Here is a 23,102-nt window from a genome sequence, read left to right on the forward strand (position 1 = left end):
TTAGTTTGGAATTATGTTTAACGTAGACTGGTAAGACTGAAGGGTCTGTTTCCATGCTGTATGTTCTATGTTCTTTAATAGAATAGAGTCTTCTCTTCAAGAAGGAAAGGGATGCTTGAAAATATTAAATATTATCTGGTGTGAACAGTTCATTAGACTTTATCAGTTTATTTTGTGGCACAGTATACGATTTTGTAATATTTGGTTTGGTCCAATGCCATTTTTACTGTGCTGCTATTTGAATTTCTTCACCACCACAGATGCTGGCCCCCATGACTCAAACTCCAAATCCTATCAACCTTTTATTAACCTTATGACAAATTTTCTAATGCTCAAAAAGGCAGTGATTTCCTGTCTTTGTGACGCATAGACATGTCTTCCATGTGCACAATTCGACCTGGTGGGGTCAGTTGGGAGACATGACCACAAACTAGAAGATTACATCATAAAACACACAAAAATATTATGCACTGACAGGGCGAGGATGATTGGGCTACAGAACAGTGTGAAGACAATATTTGGTGGGATTTGGAAAATACTGAAAAAAGGGAGAAAAGTAAATCACATGGTCCGAAGTGCCTATATTGCTTTGCGATGTGCTGGAGGAATTGTTTTGAATAAATTTTCAAAGTTTGTGATGCCCAAGCTAATTTGAGTAATAAATTAAATCCTGGAGACAGCAAACATAAACAGATGATGGGAAACAGATGCAGCTTGGGAACGTCATGTTATAGTTAAAGCTTACAAGAAGATTTTCTATGAAAGCCATCTCAATGGCACATCTATCTAGTTACGTGCTTTAATAGTGGGGTCAAATGCAAGCTGTGTCTATTACAACAACACATAATACTCCCTGAATTATTCAAACATTGGTCCAGGGACATTACTGAATATTGCCTGAAGACTGATCCCAAACTACAGGATACCGCTGCCTACAAAACAAAAGCAGTTTTTCTGTCATTAATTAAATTTTTTATAATTAAAACCAAAGTAAATAATAAGCAGACTAATCTATGTCATTTGAACTGATATAAAAATAGGAACGGATACTGAAAATTGTTTTAAAGGTTACTGTATATTCCAGTACTCCCCGAAAAAAAGTACATCTTCTTGCTGTTTGGAAATCATGTGTGATAGCATGCAGGTTAGACACACTTAATTTTGCAGCAATAGAGAAATATGACACACAATCATTCCTAACCAAAAGAGAAAAAGCTAAGGAAATGCAAAAAAAAGGAAGTCAAAATAATGGCTTCCACATTCCCAAACAATCAGAAGAGGAAGAAAACTTAGTACGATTTAAAATGCTGTTCACTTCATGCACTTTGTTTTGCACTGCAATTTTGTTCAACACAAGTTTCTCAATCTGAAAGACTGTATGAAAATGTTGTTTTTGCATGTTCTTAAACACAGTCTGTACTGAATTCAATTTATCATTCTGTTTCATCATAGATAGCCCGTGGACAGTTTCCGTAAAATCTGAGTTACACAGAAACAAGTATTGTCACATAGGAGCTGGCCATATGACAGACAGGTTTATACTTGATTTTATTTCACAATGTGGTCAAATAATTTGTAAAGGAGAAAGTGAGGACTGCAGATGCTGGAGACCAGAGTTGAAAGATGTGGTGCTGGAAAAACACAGCAGACCAGGCAGCATCCGAGGAGCAGGAGAATCGATGTTTCGGGCATAAGCCCTTCTTCAGGAATGAGGAAGAAGGGCTTATGCCCGAAACGTCGATTCTACTGCTCCTCGGATGCTGCCTGGCCTGTGTTTTTCCAGCACATTTTTCAAATAATCTGTAAAGACTTATACAGTTATGGGGTAATGAGGACAAGAAATCAGTTGTAGCTGAATTGCTACAGACAGGAATGGTGAGAATGCTATAGTTTTCTATCTTACTGAGGTACAATACTGAAATATTAAATTGATGGAAGAAACAAATGGTAGAGAGAAGGAATACAAAGAAATTCTGAGACATGATTTGTTTAGAGGTTTTGAACCAGAATGGAAAGGATATCCCAATAATTCAGCTCTAGTGTACTATTCATCATGCTTCCCTATAAAAATGGGACAAGTAGAGCTACATGGGATAAATTATATGTGCAGCATCATAGGGCATTTGCTGGGAAAAACTTGGAGAGCTACAACAACTACAGGTAGTTTTTTTTAAATTAAAAGATAGATATTGGTATTTAACATTTAAAAACTCAGATCTGTTGAGTCTTTGAAATAGATGAACAGGTGCCTGACTTCTTTGTTTGAAAGTCCATATGTTGAATCTTTGGGGAAAAAAAAACACATGAATATCTTTTTGAGCAGCTTTAAGACACCATTATATTATATGGACCTACTCTGAGGGGCAATAGTCCACAACTCTAGCCTGGCCCTGTCCCTCTAGGAAGAAATAACTTGGGCACATATTCTTTCAGAACACAAATAAGACGTCATAAAATGGTCCAACTTGACCCTGTGGATTCCATGGAAATGTGGATACATTTTTCAAATTAACTGAGAATAATTTAGCACTGTAATTAACCATTGTGTGGAAATTCACACCTCTGAAATGTTAACAAGTTACATAGCAATGATTGACTTAAAATAAAAATGAGGGGAAAACAAAATTTTGCAAAGTGGAGAGCGGCCAATCAAGCCAATTCTCTGCAACATCTATCCACTTATTTTCATTCTTCAACCCTATTTCTATACCTTTTAATTACTTGTTTTTAATGTATTCACTTTGCCTTTAAGGATAACTATACAAATGGCAAAAGGAAAGAATCTATTAGGATATTCTACATTTCAGCAACTGGTTAAATGCTATAAAACTCCTAATTGCTTTCTTTAGCTCTTTTACTGTAAGGAAAGAATGTTCAGTTTTCAAAAGCTTGTTTATGCACTATAGCATCACTTTAAAACATTAAGCCTAAAATCTTTGGTATAATGTGAAGAACTTTAAATTAGCATTATCGTAAAGAAGTCTCTAGGAAAAACAAAAGACCACAAGGTGTGAAAATGTTCACTTTTCTGAAAATAAAGAAGCAAATTAGAGAAGCAATGATAAATTAAGTGAGGTATCAACCTGGTGACCGCCATAACACAGGATTTCATGCATGTCCAACAGAGGAAGTGGTATAAAAAAGGTAGAGCTATACAATCCCACAACCAGTAGATCAGATCAAAGCTCTGTAGGCCAATTCTATATTAGGTTTTAAAATAAAAGACTGATCAACCAGGTTTCTTTAATAGAAGCAAAATTATTCCGATTTATTACATGATAAAACACATTCAATGAATATGCCAAACTGGTTAATAGAGTATAGTTATAAATGTACAAATATTTACGAATACAAATATTTTACTTCGGAATAACCTGATGTACACACTAGGTAAAGGAAAATGGGATATTCGCTTTGGAAAAAAAAACACACTTTCGACCAATAATGGTTAGTTCTTGAAGACAAAAAGTATAAGATGTGGACTGTTCAGATAGCTGTCATTCTGGAGTTTTGGCAAATTTGAACAGATCATTGACATCACAGATCACTGGATGTACAATAGTCTTTGGCATTTATTTCAAAGACTCAACAGATGTCTGGATTTCTGTTTTAAAAAAAAGTTAAATACCAAAGCACAGGGTCCAGGTGATATGTTCAATTTAATCATCTATATTATTTTTGACATTGCATTTGTTCAGGAAATATTAAGACAAACACCCTCAGAGATTTCCCATGCCAGAAACCAAGTTAGTTTTTCTTTTCCTGATACCACACTGAAAGCACAAGGATGCAAGAACAGATAAGTTCAGCTGGGAAGTTTCTTTCCTTTACCTGGCTGGACACCAACTCCACCTGCATCTAAGATACTTTTAAACAGATATCAGCTCTCTGGGAGCTTTAAGCTGAGGCAGGTGACCTCCAACAAACAAGTCTAGCAATTGGCTGAAACTAAGTGATTCCCAAAAAATGCCTTGTTAAAAATGCTCCAAAGTGACCTTATATTAAAAAACAAAACAATCCTGGTTTCCACAGAACTTTAAATCTATCCATTTTCACCAATTGTCAAAAAAAACATGAAGCCTACATAACAGCACATTTAAACAACTAACCCAAGGAGGAGCCTCCTCAATCCTCAATGCAGGAGAAAATCCAGCACATCAGTCCAGAGGCAAGGCTGAAACATTTGCAATCATTGTCAGTAAGTTATGAGTGGATGATCCATCCCAGCACCTGCTCAGGTCTCCAGTTTCACAGATCCCAGTCTTCAACCAACTCAATGCACGATATAAGGATGTAAATAATTGTCTCGGAGTGATGGACAAAGAAAAGCCACTGCCCTGGTCAAGTTGTCTCATCACTGCTGTATTCAGTAGCATCAAGTCAACATGTGGAGAATTGTCCAGTTATGTCCTACCCATAAAAAAGCAGGATAAATCCAATCTGGTCAACTATCACTCCATCAGTTGTCAGCAAAATGATGCAAGGAGTTGTCAACAGTGCTATCAAATAGCAGACAAAGCAATACCCTGCTCACTAATGTTCAGTTTGGGTTCTGGCAGGGAGACTTGATTCCTGACCTCATTATAGAGTTGGTTAAAATTGGGCCACAAGAACTGAACGGGAGAAGGGAAGTGAGAGCGCCTTTGCTGTCAAAGTACCATTTAATGAATGAAGTCAATGGGAATCACTGAGAAACACTCTGCTGGTTACAGTCATAACCGGAACAAATGAAGATGGTTGTTTGTGGCTCTCAGTTCCAGAATATCAGTGCAGGAGATCCTCAAGTTTGTGCCCTAGGACCAAAAATCTTCAATTATTTCAATGATGTCCCCCTCATCAGGGGGTCAGAAATAAGGATGTTTACTGGTGATTGCAGAAGGCCCAGTACCATTCACAACTCAAAATTCTGAAACAAGGATTCACTCTTCCACCACTGACACATCAGTTTGCAACTCACAGAAGTTGCACTACAGCAATTCACCAAGACTCTTTCAAGCACCTTTCAAATCTGTGACCAGTAGCACTTTGAACAACGGGAACAGTGGATACATGGGAACAGTGGATACATGGGAACAGTGGATACATGGGAACAGTGGATACATGGGAACAGTGGATACATGGGAACAGTGGATACATGGGAACACTGCCACCCGATGGGGAATAGTATTGCTGTTTTATTTCTCACTGGATCAAAATCCTGGAATACTCTTCCTAATTATACCCAGCGTACCTATAGCTGATGGATTCCAGGCATTCAAGAAGGCATCTCACCACCATCTTCTCAAGGGAAATTGAGGTCAGGCAACAAGTGTTGGCCTTACCAGTGATAGCAATGTCTCATGAAAAAAAAAGGAAGAAAGATCAAACATTCCTGTTAACCTATTGCCAGTTGACAAAGCATTAATGGACCAACAGTCCATTTGACAGAACAGTACACAAAGCAGTCCGAATGGTAATATTTAAAAACAAGTAAGTGAACAAACATTTGGCAAACACATCAGTATAATTGTGAGGCTTGATTATAGCATACCTTTCTTTGTTTGCAGGTCCAATGCATAAAGCTCTCCACTGGTATAAAGACTGATTACTTTCAATAATCACTACATTAACCAAATCATCTTTTTTGGGCACATAAAGTTGTGGCATTCGGAGAGAATCAAGAGTGAAGAATATAATGTCATCCACTACACCACCTCGATGAAGAATTTGAGTTATTGGTACCTTCAAACAAGAAATGCAACAATAATACTCATTCTGACCAGTTGTGCAGATATTAAAAGTCACACGAGAAATTTTCTACCGACACAAATATTGTTTCCAGGTTGTGCAGAATGTAATTTTATTCCCATTGTGCAGTAACATTGTTTGCAAAAGCATAAATTTAGCAGCAACTATTAGACCACACCGTGTACAATTCTGGTGGCCATATTAAGTAAAATGTATAGTCACACTGGAGTATGAAAGAACAAATATTTACAAGCATGATACCAGAAGCTTGAAGATATGCTTAATGGAGAACGAACTGATTGGATTTATTTTCTGAGAGGTGAACTTAGAAGGAACTACAAAGATTCCACATGTGTGGAAGAGCAAAATCGAAGACATTAATATCAGCAGCTGTAGAGAAAGAAAAGCAGTCAACATTTTGGATCTAATATGACTTGCCTTGAGATTTCAGTGACTGTCTGGCAAAGTGAAGCCAATGGAATGTTGTGTATGTAAATTATCAGGGAAAACAGGATAAGACTTAAAAAGAAAAGACAAGGGGGGGACAACTATCTCTCCTCTCTTGGTAGTAAGCCACTTCTTGCAGACTTGTTTTTACTTTCCAGGCATACACAAGGACAGCTATTAGCCAATTTGAACTCTACTGCAGTGGACTGGTGAGACCGAACATTCTCATGTACATACTGCCTGTTGGTGTGCTGTAAAGGTCACAGTTGAAGAAATAACTCCTGGTCAATGTGGTGTAGGTAAAGACCTTGTGACACTGAGTGCTGGAAGTCATTAAAAAAAGAGAGAGAATCAGGCAACGAAGGAATCTTGCCTCATCCAGAATCATGGAATGCAATCATAATCAAAAGGTGGCAGAACTACAGAATCTCAACTAACCTGCACAACTAAAGATCGTGAGGCTGACTTCATCTACCACTGTGAACACTAACAGTAATCTCCACTACAAAAGATGCGACATTCTATTAAGTGCTTTTTGCTAACATGTCAGAGACTGATTCCTATTTCTGTCTTTTAAAACCTTTCATCTTTTTGGATTAATCTCTTAATTCTACTGTGTTTGCGCTGTGTTATATTTTCTTGTACAGTCATTCATAAAGTTACAGTTCTTGTAATTTAAAAAAACCTGTTTTGTTGGCATTTTTCAACCCAAGTGCATTTGCATCTGGAAGAAGGTGTGCACTAGGAAAGGACGCCTCTCTAACTTAACCTTGCTGCAACCTACCCAAGAATGGGTGAATAACGAGGGATGGAGTCAGTTCATCTCTCCTCACCCAAGTGATTAACAATTTTGGGTATTCTGTCTGAACAGTAACAAACCAGGGAAACTCGCCCAGAATATGGCCCTAAAGTATAGCCCTTGAAAAGTCATGAACAGTATCATGATCTTGTTGGGGTACAGGTATCAGAACTATTGTCTTGGGCATCTGGGTTGTGAGTTGATGCATCTAAGGAAATTGTTCCAGGTGCATTCTTGGAACTTGAGTGCTGATGTCTGCATTGTGACTTGAGTTACAGAAAACCTCAGTGGAGAAAAAATTGCTTTATCTCTTATTTTAAGTGAACAACCCCTGACTTTTAAACAGTGACAAACAACCTCTCCACATCTACCCCTCAGATTCCTCAGGATCCTATTATGTTTCAATCAAGTCATTTCTAACTCTAAATTCTATTAGATACAAGCCTAGCCTGTTCAACCTTTCTTCACAAGCCAGCTTGCCCATTCCAGTAATGATAACATTCTATGAGCACCCCTAGTGACTTGCTGTACCTGCATATTAATCTATTGTAATTTATGCACAAGAACACCCAGATCACGACACCCTGAATTTCTGTTATTAATAAAGGCACTGGAGTATGGCAACTTAAACAATTTTCACTGTATTTTCAGTAAAACTACAAGTGACAATAAATGACTATTCTATTCTATGCTAGAGTACTGCACATCTTCATAATATGAGGTTTTCCACTTAAGATGGCGATTGGGAGAAAATTCCTGTCTCAGATGCTCATTGGTATTTAAAACTGGGTCCCTTCGGGAGCAAGAGAGATGGGATCATTGATATTTGAGGCTGGGTTAGACCGTGTAGTCAATGCCACACAGATCAACAATGGTCTTAGAGACTAGCGAAGCACATTTAAGGCACCAAATTTCTCACTCCTATTCCTCACACCAGCAATTAGACTTCACACACAGTTATCAAATCTTACAGCATAGAACAATGTTAATTTGCTTTGAAAATTCTTTCTAATAATTAGTCCCACACCAACTCACTCTTTAACCAAAGCCCAGCGACTTATTTTTCCTTTTCAAGTATTTATCAAAATATTTTTCTGAGGTTGTTGGTTTTCTAGCATCCATAGCAATTTGATATGTTAAAACTAATTTGTCATCTCATCTCCCACTCCAAGGAGGAGAGATAGTCCACAGTAATTTCTCAGGGTCCCTGATATTAAAAACTATAGTAGCTGTGTGATGTCAGACAAATCACAAAGTTTTGTCTGTTATTTCTTTTTGCGCTCGGGTAGAGAGGTTTCCATAAGTGAACTCTGTCTCTTGTCTTTTGAAATATTTCAGTAATTTTGAAGACTCCTTTAAACTCATCCCTCAGAAAAGACTGAGCCTGTTCATCTTTCAATAGATATGATTTTGCAGTTCTGGTATCATCTTGGTATTTTCCTTATGCATTCTCTCCTTTAGCTCTATAATCCTTCACTTAAAACAAAAGGGAGGCATGGCTGACTAAATTGTGTTGCTTGATAAAAGGGAGAGCAGAAGTGTTAAAAGATACAGGGTTTAGTTAAGGTAAGTTTGAGATTTAAAAGCAAAACGTAAATTGAAGTATCTGGAGTGTGTCCCGGGCACGCAAAAATGGTCTTACTGTAAACCCAACAGATATTTACATCTGCAAAAATATTTTCAAATATAAATTACCTGTTGCTCTAAATTATTAGTTCAATTTATGTTTTTAGATTGCAACTTGTTTCAGTTGTTTTTTTAAAAAAAGCAATAAGAGTCTTTGCATCTTTAATTAGTACTTACTTTATCAACTCTTTTATATCGAAGTGGTTTCAGGCAGTGGGCTTGGCTTTTCCAAGTTGTTGGTTCAATAGAGTATTGGGCCTGTACCCAGTCACCTTTATATGGCTGAAAACCTGGAAAATAAATCAGTAGCACTTTTGTACTTAAACTTGTCCAAATAGATGTGAGCAAGATTCTCAGTGACCCAGATAGAAGTACTCTAAGTAAGCCTTCATAATTTACTTTCAGATGATTTTCATTTGTGGATTGGCAGTGTTTTTAAACTGCAAATTATTCACTTTGCACTCTTACCACCGTCAAAAAGGCTCTGCAATCAGTCTAGAAGTGACATAAGATTGTGTTGTTAACTAGCTGTGCCACCCCAGACCTCGAGTGTCACAACCCTTACACCTCAAATTAGAAGTCTATCACAAGTCTGTGTGGAGCACAAAAATATATTTGGTACAGCTAGTTTCCTTTCTGGGCAGCAAGACCCTCACACAGCATAAAGGAATGAAACTGAAGGTTGGACAGGCTTCTGTAGCTAGCACATGGAGATAGTTTTAATTTTGTGTGTGTGTGCATGGCTCCAAATGAGACAAGAAGTTTAATTATGTTTGGTTTACTTTTGTTCATCATTCATTTGTGACAAAAATTGACTCACGAACTCCAAAGCTAAAAATCTGATGTTGATTTATTCTGTGTGATGTTAATTGTAAATTAAAGACAAACTCTTGCAACTGATTTTGTTTTTGCCTTCACAACCTCAGCCACAGCTCCAGACAGCACGGTTTCTGTGACTCTGGTGGTGAAAGGAACTAAAGCATGTAAGAAAGAAACAAAATGTTGGGCATGAAAACCAGACATTCAGACCAATCAATTTTTTAAGACGATAAGTTATAGGAGCAGAATTAGACCATTCAGCCCATTGAGTCTGCTCTGCTATTTGACAATATTTTTCAATCCCATTCTCCCTGTAACTCTTGATCCACTTACTAATCAAGAACTCATCACTGCCTTAAAGATACTCAATTACTTGACCTCCACAGCTCTCTGTAGCAATGAATTCTTCAGATTCTGTATCATTTGGCTAAAGAGATTCCTCCTCATCTCAGACCTAAAGGGTCGTCCCTTCACTGTTAAGCCGTGCCCTCAAGTCCTAGTCTCTCCTACTAATGGAACCAGCTTCTCCACATCCACTCTATGCAGGCTTCTCAGTATTCTGTAAGTTTCCCCCCTCATTCTTCTAAGCTCCATCAATTACAAATTCAGAGTCGTCCTCACATGACAAGCTCTTCATCCTGGAATTATTCTTATAAACATCTTCTGGATCACTTCTACGGCCAGAATATCCTTCCTTAGTTATAGGATCCATAACTGTTAAAAATATTCCAAGTGCAGTCTGATCAGAGACTTATAATAGCCTCAGCAGTACGTCCCTGCTTTTATATTCTCATCCTCTCAAAATGAATGCTAGCAGTGTATTTGCCTTCCTAACTGCCAACAAAACCTGCAAGTTTACCTGAAGGGAATCCTGAACTGGAACTCCCAAGTCCCCTGTGCTTCAGATTTCTGAAGTCTGTACCATTTAGAAAATAGTCTACACCTCTATTCTTCCTATCAAAGTGCATAACTTCTTAATTTCCTACATTGAATTCCATCTGCCATTTCTTTCCCTCTTTCCTAGCCTATCCAAGTCCTTTTGCAGCTTACTAAATATAAATACTACGTGTCCCTCCACCTATCTTTGTGTCATCGGCAAACTTAGTAACAATGCCTTCAGTTCCTCTGTCCAGATCATTAATATATAACTTGAATATTTGTAGTCCAATACTGATTCCTGTGGAACCACATTAGTTATCCTGAAAGAGACTAATTTATCCTCAATCTGACTTCTGTCAGTCAGCTAATTTTCTATCCATGCCTGTCCCTTACCCCTAACAAGCCTTTTAACTTATTTAGCAGCCTCCTGGGCAGATCATGTCAAAAGGAATCCAGAAAATCCTAACAGACCACATTCACTGGCTCTTTCTTTTCAAACTTGCTCAAAGAATACTAACAGATTTATCAGGCATGACCTCCCTTTGACGAAGTGGTGCTGACTCAGCCCTATTTTACCATACACTTCCACATACTCTGCAAACTTGTTCTTAATAATGAACTCTAAAATCTTGCCTGTAATATCCCACCTTCTGCCTCCCTCCCTTCTTAAACTGAAGAGTTACATTAGCCATTTTCCACTCCTCTCCCGATTTCAGCGATTCCTGAAGATCACTAATGTGCCTCAATAAGCTCCTCCGCATCTCCTTTAGTATTAGAGGGTGTAATCAGTTTGGTCCAGGTGATTTACCCACCTTCAAACTGTTCAGCTTTCCCAGCACCTTTTCTGTAGTGATGGCCACAACACTCATCTCTACCCCTTAGCTTTCTTGAATTTCTGTTATGCTACTGATGCCTTCCATAAAGACTGATGCAAAGTATCTATTCAGTTCCTCCAGCATTTCTTTGCTCCCCATTGTTACTTTTTCAGCCTCATTCTCCACTGGTCCAATGTCCACTCTCACTCGATGTATCTGAAAAGATCTTTTTTATATTACTAGCTAGTTTATCCTCATATCATCTTCTCACCCTTTAAGGCCAGCAGAGGATAACTAAAAAAAAACAGTAAAAGCTTCTCACTAATCTTCACCACTCTATGCTTTTTCTTGCTTTTATGCTGTCCCTAACTTCCCTTGTCAGCCATAGTTGTCTCTACTCCCCTTTATTTCTTTAGTCTTCCTTGCGATGAATTTCTGCTGTGCCACCTGAATTACCCTCAAACTCCTGCCATTGTTACTACACCATCTTCTCTGCTAGGCTCCATTTCCAATCAACTCTGGCTAGCTCCTCCCTCATGTTTTCATAGTTAGTTTTACTCAATTGTAATACTGTTACATCTGATTCAAGCTTATCCCTCTCAAACTGCAGGGAGATTTCCGTTCATATTGTGGTCACTGGTCCCGAGGGGGTTCCTTCACCTTAAGCTCTCTAATCAAGTCTGCCTAACGACACATCACTAAATCCAGAATTACCAGTTACATAGTGGGCTCTACCACAAGCTGCTCCAAAAAAGCATTTCATAGAACTTGTGGAATGTCCTTTTCCTGGGCACCACGACCAATCTATTTTTCCAGTCCATCTAAATATTGAAGATCCCCATGATTATTGTAATAGTGCCTATCTTACATGCTCTATCTCCTCATTTATCATCCAGACTCCAGACTGCTGCTAGAGAACCTATTTTTTTCCCCTTTATAGTTCCTCAACTTTCCCCACACAGATACTACACCTTCTGACCATATCTTGCATCTTGCTATGGATTTAATTTCTTATGAAGTCGTGGCATACTCAAGCCTCCTTCTCCCTTTGCTGACCTAACAATATTAACATAATCCTTTAATCCCTTCTCGCTCTTATACTTGTACTCTTCTTTTCAAATATTCCCTGTTCCTGCATGTTCTACATTCTTGCAACCACAAGTGAGGTAAATTCTTCATAATTCCCTACTGGATTTCTTGGTTACAACGAGTGGCACAGTGGTTAGCAACACCAGGGGCCTGGGTCCAATTCCACCCTTGGGCGACTCTCCGTGTGGAGTTTACACATTCTCCCTGTCCCTGCGTGGGTTTCCTCCCACAGTCCAAAGATGTGCAGACTAGGTGGATTAGCCATGGGAAATGTAGAGTTACAGAGATAGAGTGAGGGGTGGGTCTGGGTGGGCCACTCTTCAGAGGGTCTGTGTGGACTCGATGGATCGAATGACCTACTTCCACACTGTAGGGAGTCTACTACCTTCTTCAGTTGGATTCTCATTGAAGCAGAAACTAGGTCATGTGGAATAGAACTACATTTGATTATTGCTGACGGGAGACAACATATTACATTTAGTAAATCCAAGCACTCTTCTCAGAAGCATGAGGAGAAAACAAACACCAGAAAGTGCTGCATGTCTGAGGAGAGATTAGGATTCATGCTACACAGAAGGTTATATTGGCTGATTGAGCTAAACAAACCATTTCTGCACCGTAATTTTTATTTCTAGAATGCAGGTGTAATTTAGCACTAATGGTCTGCTACCGACTTTCCCCACCTAGCACAACTGTGTGTGCAGGTCATTCAGCTGGAGGCATTCTACACAGATATTCTTTCCAGCAGATTTACTTAATCTAATTGAGAAAAGTAATCCTACATGATCTTTCCCATTTCTTACCCAAAGAACAGGGAGTTACGCACTTCTTTAGAAAAGACTTTCAGGTCAGTAATGGAGCAATTACTGACAAAAATGAACGTACAATCAATTTATAAAGCGTGGACATGCCTTACATTCAATACATGTTCCTTTTAAATAAAATATGCTGTGGACCTTAAAAGATACAACCGGCAGTGAAGGAAGTTGGAAGCTAATTGTGTGCAACTTTTACACAACAAAAAAAAAAGGGCTGCACTTTTACCTTCACACACATCTGCCATGGAGAAGTAAATAGTTTCATTAATGTAGCCACCATCCTTGGTGCATGAAGTTACATTGCCCATCAGGTAATGAGTTTCGTTTTCTGCTGGAGAGCATGTGTATGCACTGCAAGTATCATCATCCTCCTCCCACTGATTAGTTACAGGTTCCACCTAAATTAAAAAATGTACAAATCAACAAAATCAATTCAAGCTTTCAACAATCATCTGATCTTGCATATTTGCAATTTAAATCCTCATTTAACAACTGAAATATATAATTTGTGCGACTGATCTACAAAACATAAATTCATACATGATTCTACAATGCTAAGATTAAAAACAGTTGCATCCAAAACTGGTTTGAGAATTTAGGCAGTTACCCAATTTATTTTTGTAAATAATTTTGGAATACTTTTAGACCAGGAATTCAACATTTTAAATGTGCAACCGCCAATTTATTGGCAACTAATAAAAATGTAAATAATCTAGGGGAAAGAGGCAAAGATTAACTGTATTTAACATGAGCGACTGTGGGCGATAGGCATTCTTTATACTGGATCTAGATTGGTAAGTCTTGCCTCATCAAATCAGAATATTCTGGCAACTGTAAGAACTTTGCCACCACTTCAAAATAATAAAACCTTTCAAATCAGTTTGATCAGATTACTAACATCACCATTTCCCTTTTGTGATAATAAACTACCCGAACGTTTTAAAATCACTCATTTTAAGGACACCTCATGGCCAAGTAACTCCTGTACCATGCTGACTTTGACATGGCAAACTAGCAGCTTCAAAGTAGCAAGATAACTGTGGAAAATGAAGTTATAACAAAAATGTATAGGAGAGTTCCTTGCATGCTTGAGATGAAAGGGTAGAACACGGGAATTACTTCCATGTTTGAACCAAGCAAAAACACACCTCACCTAACATTACGCCATTACCTAATGGTGAAAACCTTGCAGTGTATTCTCCAGCATTGGCCTCTCTGACCTCACATGCTACCAAAATTGACAGAGAAAAAGGTTTGTCAGTTCGGGATAGTAAGGTACATTTATAAGTTAATGAAATGAAATGAGGCTGCATCCAAAGCAATTACAAACAAATTACGTGGTTGGCTTTTTACTGTACGTACTACCATAAAAAAAACACAAGTATATTTTGACAATCAGCAGTATTTTTACTCAACTGTTGTCATTCAAGGATTAAAAGAAACATCTGTATACAACTTGTTCAGGCGTGATACTTCATATTTGGTGAGGCACGGTAATTCAAATCAGTGAGATTCTTAGAAACACAGCAACTCTAGAGTGGAGCTGTGCACTTGAATCCTATTTCTACACATTCTATCCATTCTCCCTTTACTCCTCAATATGTTTTCTCCAAATCTTCATCCAATTCTCTTTTTTATAGTGTTACACTTCCAATAGGTGTTGGATAATGTGTTTTGCATTCTAACAACACTATGCAGGAAAAGAAGACTTCAAAACTCCACCTGTTAAATCTGTTCAAAAGACTAAGAACTTTGCTTAGACTTAACTTTGTATTAGTTTGCTTTGCTTCACTGAATATGCATGTCGTCCACCAATTTTTTTTCAATCCGAGCATTGTGTTTCTGGTGGCACTCACGTCAATCCGTAACATGAGCGACTGAGCTTTTGTTAACAACTTTTATGCAGGTGGAAATAATTATAAGGGATGTGAGTGATATCAGAGAAGACAAAGAAATCTTTAGCCACAGAACAAACAATGAACAATATCTGCAGCTGAACATAATTTTTCAACCAGAATAATTCCCTATTAAGTAACCAATTAAAATGTTATCAGCTTCGTACTATATTGGTCAAACAGTCTTGATCACGATTTGAAGCATCAGTTTGTACACCGGTTACCAATTTATCGGTGTTAAAAAAAATTGGTCTGTACGATATGTACAGCATAAACAATTTAACTAATAAAGCTCCTTCATCCTTAGAAAAAAATGCCTCAAGACTCTTCACAGACAAAATCAAGGACCGATAATTGAATAGATGTCCACAGTGATGGCACATTGGTAAGTAGAGAAATCAGCCAGACACTCCAGCTAGACCTGCTTACATAATAGAATCAAACAATGGGAGCTTTGAACTGCACTAAGGTACAATTTTGGAAGAGGATGGTTGATTATGCCAAAGTCTGCAGAGCAGTCAAAAAGATTAAGCAGTGATATTGCTTCATTCTCTTACTCAGAGGATACTGTTTATAACAGAGATTCAGTTGTTTTGGTGCTATGGGAACACAAAGCCACACATGTGGGGAGACAACAGATTGTCTTGGGTTTGCACAGGGAGGAATTAACAATGGATTTTCCTGAAAGGATGGATGATGATATATTTCTTGGTGACACAGGCATTAAAAAGAAGTGCTCTAAGAGTCAGGGGTAGGGAACATCCAAGAATTCAACATGAGTAAACAGGACAGCATAGCTGTGGAAGAATAAGTACTCAAGACATCATATCCTGGCCTATTCTTGTCACAGACACAAATTACAGATGTATTTTGAGCATTTCCCATCTATTTTTCATATTTTCTGCAATTGTAACTTCTACTTTTAATTTTGGAAGAGAATGGAGATATTTCAGAATGGAAGAAAACTCAAAACCTATGTGCTGAAATAAAGATATTGCTCATCTTGGTTTTACATTGATTTTACAACTCATGAACTATATCAAGTGTGAACAAATCTAGTTATTTGTGGTTAAAATTTTTAGGGGAATATACTTTAAACATAGAGGATATCAGAATAGAAAATGGCTTGGATTTGTACAAAGACTGAGGTGGTGGTGGGTATTGGCGGGGGTCTCCAATCTACCAAAATGTCGCTGGAGCCTCTATTCTGGATATCCCAAATCATGATGTATGGTTTCAAAGTTTTCTGGAGAAGTATAAAGCTGCCAGAGTTGTTTACAGAGGCAGAATTGACAGATGCAGGGACACTTTTGGGAGAAGTCATGCCATTTGAGACCATTAAAGGCAGTTGTGAGTTTAACCTTACAACAAAAAAAAATTAAAATCATAATGACTGTTTAATAATGCATTGAAAATGCCAGTTTTGAGAAGATTTGTAGCTCAGGTTGAGGTGCTGGATGTAGGTTTGCTTGCTGAGCTGGAAGGTTCATTTTCAGACTTTTCATCACCATACTATGTAACATCTTCAGTGAGCCTCCGGACAAAGCACTGCTGGATGTTTCCTGCTTTCTATTTAAATGTTTGGGTTTCCTTGGGTTGGTGATGTCATTGCCTTAGTTGCAGTCATTTTCCATTCTTTTTCTCAGGGGGTGGTAAAAATGAGGTCCAAGTCGAAGTATTTGTTGATAAGAGTTCCAGTTGGAATGCCATGCTTCTAGGAATTCGCATGTCTCTATCTGGCTTGTCCTAGCATGGATGTGTTGTCCCAGTCAAAGTGGTGTCCTTCCTTATCCGTATAGAAGGATACTAGTGAGACAGAGTCATGTCGTTTTGATGTTGGCTAGTTGATGTTCATGTATCCTGGTTTTCTGCCTGTTTGTCCAATGTAGTGTTTGTTACAGTTCTTGCATGGTATTTTGAAAATGACATTATTTTTGATTGTTGCCTGTATAGGGTCTTTCAAGTTTATTAGCTGCTGTTTTAGTGTGTTGATGGGTTTGTGGGCTACCATGATGCCAAGGGGTCTGAGTAGTCTGGCAGTCATTTCCAAGATGTCTTTGATGTAGGGGAGAGCAGCTAAGGTTTCTGAATGCGTTTTGTTTGCTTGTTTGGGTTTGTTGCTGAGAAATCAGCAGAATGTTTTCATTGGGAACCCATTCTTTTTTAATACACAGGTGATTTTCCTCTGCTCAGCGTAGTTCCTCGGTGTGGCAGTGTGCAGTGGCTCGTTGAAATAATTTCACTAGTATCCTTACATACAGCTGAGGAAGGACACAGCTTCGACTGGGACAACACATCCATCCTAGGACAAGCCAAACAGAGACACGCACGAGAATTCCTAGAAGCATGGAATTCCAACCAGAACTCTATCAACAAACACATTGACTTGGATCCCATTTACCACCCCCTGAGAAAAAGAACAGGAAATGACATCACCATAGAAAATGACATCAACTCAAGGAAACCCAAACATATAAACAAAAAGCAGGAAACACCCGCAGTGCTTCGTCCAGAGGCTCACTGAAGAGGTTACATAGTATGGTAACGAAATGTCTGAAAAATGATCCTTCCAGCTCAGCGAACAAACCAACATCTGCATTGAAAAAGCCCTGGGTCATTAAACTATTGAAATAACTGTTTGTTATTTCAGTGTCAGAGTCATTCATACAAGCTGAAGGCTATGAGGAGAGAATGTGCTGTATGAACTGCTTGTTGGGTGTGGTTGATTAAGAGGTGCACAGGCTTATCATTTTTTTGGGGGCTATAAATAAAAATGCTTCTTTTTGTAAAGGGTTAAGTAATTGAAGGATACTAGACACAATAAGTGAGTTTATGAACATATATTCTTTAAAACTAGTGGATTCAATGGATACTGAAAATGTTTATTTCATCTCAGCAAGAGTTCTGAGATCTTCTCTGTGTATACTGAGGTGAATTGATATAGACATTGTGAAGGCAAATGTTGGAATGGGGCATGGGCTGGCATGTGTTAGCATAAGACTATAAATGGGAGTAGGTAAAGACCACAGCATGGCAAAGGATCAGAATAGTAAATGTAGGTTGGGACAGTCAGGGGGAGAGATGGGTGTGTTTGGCAATTGAGCATGAGGCTCCAGTAACATTTCCTTAAAACCAATTGCCAAGTAGCCCTGGACCACTGAGACAGGTCGTTCCAACAGCCCACCTCTGCATCTGGCAGCATCCGCTGTTAACCTCAACTTTTTCCAAAGACATCAAGCCTGACTCCAGGTAACACCTGTCCCACTCACAGACAAAAGGGCACTTTCTTCCATTTTAGGTTTGTGAAGCTGCAGATTTTCCCTGACATTGTACTCTTATCCGAGGAACAAAATCTTTGGCCTAATTGATTATTTGGACCACCTCCTACCTTGACTGCTTTCCAACCTCCCGACGTCTCATTTTTTTGGGCCACCACATTCACTTTTTGGCCGACTTGCAAAGGCATACCTCCCAGCACATCATTGGGAGTGAAGTAAATGGAGTCATCAACTAAACCATATTTGCCACAAAATCTGGTCACAGTAGCTCCAAGAACATTTTTATACTCTGTACAATCTTTAAAACAAAAGCAAAGGTTATTCATACTGGCATAATTCAACCAATTATATACAGTAATATTATAGACAATAGAATCAGAAAATCTGACTCTCTCATAGTTAAACGTAATTGCACGTGTTTGAATGAGTGCTCAAAATTCTAAATTTGCAACAGCTGCTCATCTCATGGTATACAGTCACCTAAGCACCAAATTTAGCACTAAACCACAACCAGAGTAATTCGTGCTTTGTGTTGTGAAGTTGATCTCAACTGGGATAGCTTTTGAACTACTCTATTTAGCCTCGGTGCCCCTTGGCTGTTTTTAAATTTTTCTTTAGCTAAATTTACACTCCTGATTATTGGTCAATGTCCTTTGCGAGAACATAAGTGCATGTACGTATAAAGTGTATATATACACTGTTGTGGTTCTGTTCGCCGAGCTGGGAATTTGTGTTGCAGACATTTCGTCCCCTGTCTAAGTGACATCCTCAATGCTTGGGAACCTCCTGTGAAGTAGTTCTGTGATCTTTCCCCTGGCATTTGTAGTGGTTTGAATCTGCCGCTTCCGGTTGTCAGTTCCAGCTGTCCGCTGCAGTGGTCGGTATATAGGGTCCAGGTCAATGTGCTTATTGATTGAATCTGTGGATGAGTGCCATGCCTCTAGGAATTCCCTGGCTGTTCTGTTTGGCTTGTCCTATAATAGTAGTGTTGTCCCAGTCGAACTCATGTTGCTGGGACCTCTGATAACAAGGAAAAGACAAACACACAACCTCAACACCAAGGAGAGGGAAGCACTAAAAGCACTAAGAAATGATAAGAACATAATCATACTAACAGCAGACAAAGGCAGAATGACGGTCATCCTGGACAAAGCAGACTACATCCAAAAAGCGCAACAACTACTTACAGATACCAACACCTACCAAAAGAGGGAGTTTGACCCCACCCCACAGCTCACCAATAGGATAAACAACACACTGAGGAACCTACAAAAAAAACGGACAGATAACCAGGTTTGACCTACAAAGAATGAAACCTGAAAGCAACAACACCCCCAGATTCTATGGACTACCTAAAGTGCACAAAACAGACATCCCTCTCAGACCCATAGTATCACTACCAGGGACACTATCACACAAACTGGCTAAGGAACTACAGCAAAAACTGAAACACCTGATCAACGGATCCAGACAATCTATACAGTCAACACAGGAATTCTTGGACAGCATCAGAAATATACACATAGACAAGGAAGAAACCATGGTCTCATTCGATGTAACGGCACTGTTCACTTCGATTGACAAAACCCTAGCCAGATAAATAATAGCCAACCAGCTGGACGTACAGAACAGACAACAGGACAATGAACCTATTAACAAAGACTGCATACTCAAACTACTGGACCTGTGCCTCACAACACACTTCACATTCAACAACCAAATATATGAACAAATCAACGGCACACCCATGGGCTCACCCATCTCTGTACTCATTGCAGAAGCGGTATTGCAAAGATTAGAACAAACAGCCTTACCGCAAATTCACCCCAACTCTGGGTCAGATATGTGGATGACACCTTTGTAAAATTAAAAACACAGAAATAGAAAACACACACTGGATCAACGCCACACTCTCAGGAATCTGATTCATGAGAGAGGAAGAATAGGACAACCAACTCCCATTCCTCGATGTGATGGTACAGAGAACACCGAATGGAGAATTCACCACAAAGGTATACAGGAAAAACACACTCACAGACCAAGTGCTGAGCTACGAAAGCAACCACCCCAACACACACAAAAGAAGTTGCATCAAGACACTATTCAAAAGGGCCACAACACACTGCAGCACACCAGAACTGCAAAAACAGGAAGAAGAACACCTATACAAAGTATTCACCAAAAACGGATACCTGCGCAATTTCATCAACAGATGCCTAAGGGAAAGACAACAGAATGAGGACATACCGCAACCCAAAGGACTAGCCATGTTACTATACATCAAGAGCATTTCCGAACTGACAGCCAGACTACTGCGACCTAGGACTCATAACAGCACACAAACCAACAGCCACTCTCAGACAACAACTCACCAGAACGAAGGACCCAATATCCAGCATGAGCAAAACCAATGTAGTGTACAAACTCCCATGCAAAGACTGCACAAAACACGACATAGGACAAACAGGAAGACAGCTAACAATCCGCACCCATGAACACCAACTAGCCACGAAACGACACGACCAGCTATCCTTAGTAGCCACACACACAGATGACAAGCAACATGATTTTGACTAGGACAACACTACTATTATAGGCCAAACCAAACAGAGAACAGCCAGGGAATTCTTAGAGGCATGGCACTCATCCACAGATTCAATCAATAAGCACATCAACCTGGACCCAATGTACCGGCCACTGCAGCGGACAGCTGGAACTGACAACCGGAAGCGGCAGATTCAAACCACTACAAATGCCGGAGGAAAGATCACAGAAGCGCTTCACAGGAGGCTCCCAAGCACTGAGGATGTCACATAGACAGGGGACGAAACGTCTGCAACACAAATTCCCAGCTCAGCGAACAGAACCACAACAACGAGCACCCGAGCTACAAATCTTCTCACAAACTGTGTGTATATATACTTTTAGGTGGGAACATGGCTGACATGTTCTCACTGCTGAATCACTTATATGTGGTGGACCACACACAGTCCGCAGCTTGGGGTGCCATCTGCTTACGAACACTGTGTAGTTGCGTGGCTGTGAGAAGGCAGCAGATGCAGTTGCCATGACCATTGATCACAAAACAAAAGCTCCTTCCTATTGGGCCATCAGGTGTTCTATTTACTCAAAAGGGTCAACGATCCTGTGGAATTGCCTATCATAGGCTGTGGAGGCCAAGTACATTCAAGTTAAGAGACAGGTGATTTTTAAAAAGATTTTAAAGGCATCAAGGGGTATAGGGACAAAGAGGGAATATTGAGATAAAGGATCAACATGATCATATTTAATGGCAGAACAGGCCAGAATGACTTATTCCTGCAACTAGCTTCTATGCTTTCACGTTTGCAAAAACAAATCGGTTGTTAGAGAGGGAGGAGGGGGAGAGCAGTTGGGTGCTGCTGTACATAACAATGAAAGAATACCACAGGACAGCAGCTACCTGCACAGGATGTGGGTGGAATGGTTGGGGTGGTGGTGGTGGTGGTGGGGGGGGGGGGGGAAACGCGAGAAGAGAAATTAATGCAACCTCAGATAATGACTGACATCTGCAACCTAAAATCCTATGTAAATCTGTTAAAGCTGTTGCCATCAATTTTGTCCTTGGCCACTCCAATTCTGGAAAGCGTATTACCTGCATGATTTCAAAGCATTCTTGTCTAAATATTGCATTCAGTCTAAGATTATTATTGTGTTTAATGACAATTAATGTATATTAGTTATGAGCCACAAAAGCAGTGGATAAATGTTACATGACTATAATTTCAAGAACATCAAAGTTGGAAGACTAAAAATCAGTGCATTTTCAGAGAGGAGAGAAAATATAATGCACCTTTAAATAAAAGCTTCTGTACTGGGTTAAGGGGGACAGAGTAAACCTGACAAATTCCAAAATCACTTAAATCTCTTCTGGTGGTTTTCCTAAGTGTATAATGTATATTACTGTCATTTGGGAATTTAGTTTCTTAAAAATAAAGGCAGACAGATTTTAGTTTCAGTAACTTTTCTTCTAAAACAAAAAATCAGAAATTCATTCAGAAACGAGATCTAAATAAAATCATTTCCAAGAACACATGTAAATTACTAAGTGTCCAGCTTCTGATCTGAATTGTTTAATTTTAGTATGTTTTTCAATAGGACGGCACAGTAGCTCAGTGGTTAGCACTGCTGCCTTACAGCACTAGGGTCCCAGGTTCTATTCCAGCCTCGGGTGACTATCTGTGTGTTCTCCCAGTGTCTGTGTGGGTTTCCTCCAGGTGCTCCGGTTTCCTCCCAGTCCAAATATGTGCAGGTCAGGTGAATTGGCTATGCTCAATTGCCCATAGCGTTAGGTACATTAGTCAGAGGGGAATGGTTCTAGGTGGGTTACTCTTCGGAGGGTCAGTGTGGGCTTGATGGGCCGAAGGGCCTGTTCCCATCTAATCTAACTGTATAATGATCAGAAGACACTGGTAATTTGGTTTGTGTTCAGTTCTACAGAATCAGGTTCCAGTTTCATTCTCGAAGAACTGGGTTCTCAATTCATGAGAACAGTTTAATCCTAGCAGGCAGGTTGGTTTGTGAAGTCTTGAAACTGGGAGAGCTTGTATAATGTTTTCAAGCTGTACTTCAAAGAAGATTGCTAGCAAAGACTTAAAACTCGTTTTACTGTTTATGTTCATCTCTTTCTAAACATCTTTTTAAAAAAAGGCATAGCTTTACTTCTTTTCATCTGTATCAGTAAGTTGTGTTCTTTCACTAAATAACATTGGCAGCCCTTTGTGAATATGTTCAGTGACTAACCACCACAGTAACCAACAGATGAGTTCAACATTTGCTACAAAACTAGGTTTTACACTGGAATCTGACCTGACCTATTACAATCAGATGGGATCAAAACAGTGGTAAATATTAAAAATATTTTATACTGT

The 23,102-nt window shown here is 39.2% G+C and overlaps 1 protein-coding gene across 1 annotated transcript in view; it reads right to left on the reverse strand.

Moving 5' to 3' along the window:
- mov10l1 (Mov10 like RNA helicase 1) overlaps positions 1 to 23,102 on the reverse strand; it is a 70,823-nt gene that overhangs the window by 43,053 nt on the left and 4,668 nt on the right. Inside the window, exons 2-5 of the mRNA XM_087999296.1 lie at positions 18,303 to 18,490; positions 13,246 to 13,417; positions 8,777 to 8,889; positions 5,531 to 5,721 (exon numbers count right to left, since the gene is read on the reverse strand). Coding sequence (XP_087855422.1) covers positions 5,531 to 5,721; positions 8,777 to 8,889; positions 13,246 to 13,417; positions 18,303 to 18,490 — 664 coding nt within the window. The remainder of the gene's footprint in view (positions 1 to 5,530; positions 5,722 to 8,776; positions 8,890 to 13,245; positions 13,418 to 18,302; positions 18,491 to 23,102) is intronic.

This window comes from Chiloscyllium plagiosum, unplaced genomic scaffold (genome assembly GCF_037043375.1).
Source record: "Chiloscyllium plagiosum isolate Xiang-an unplaced genomic scaffold, Cpla_swu_hap1 HiC_scaffold_23, whole genome shotgun sequence".
NCBI classification, from domain to species: Eukaryota; Metazoa; Chordata; class Chondrichthyes; order Orectolobiformes; family Hemiscylliidae; genus Chiloscyllium; species Chiloscyllium plagiosum.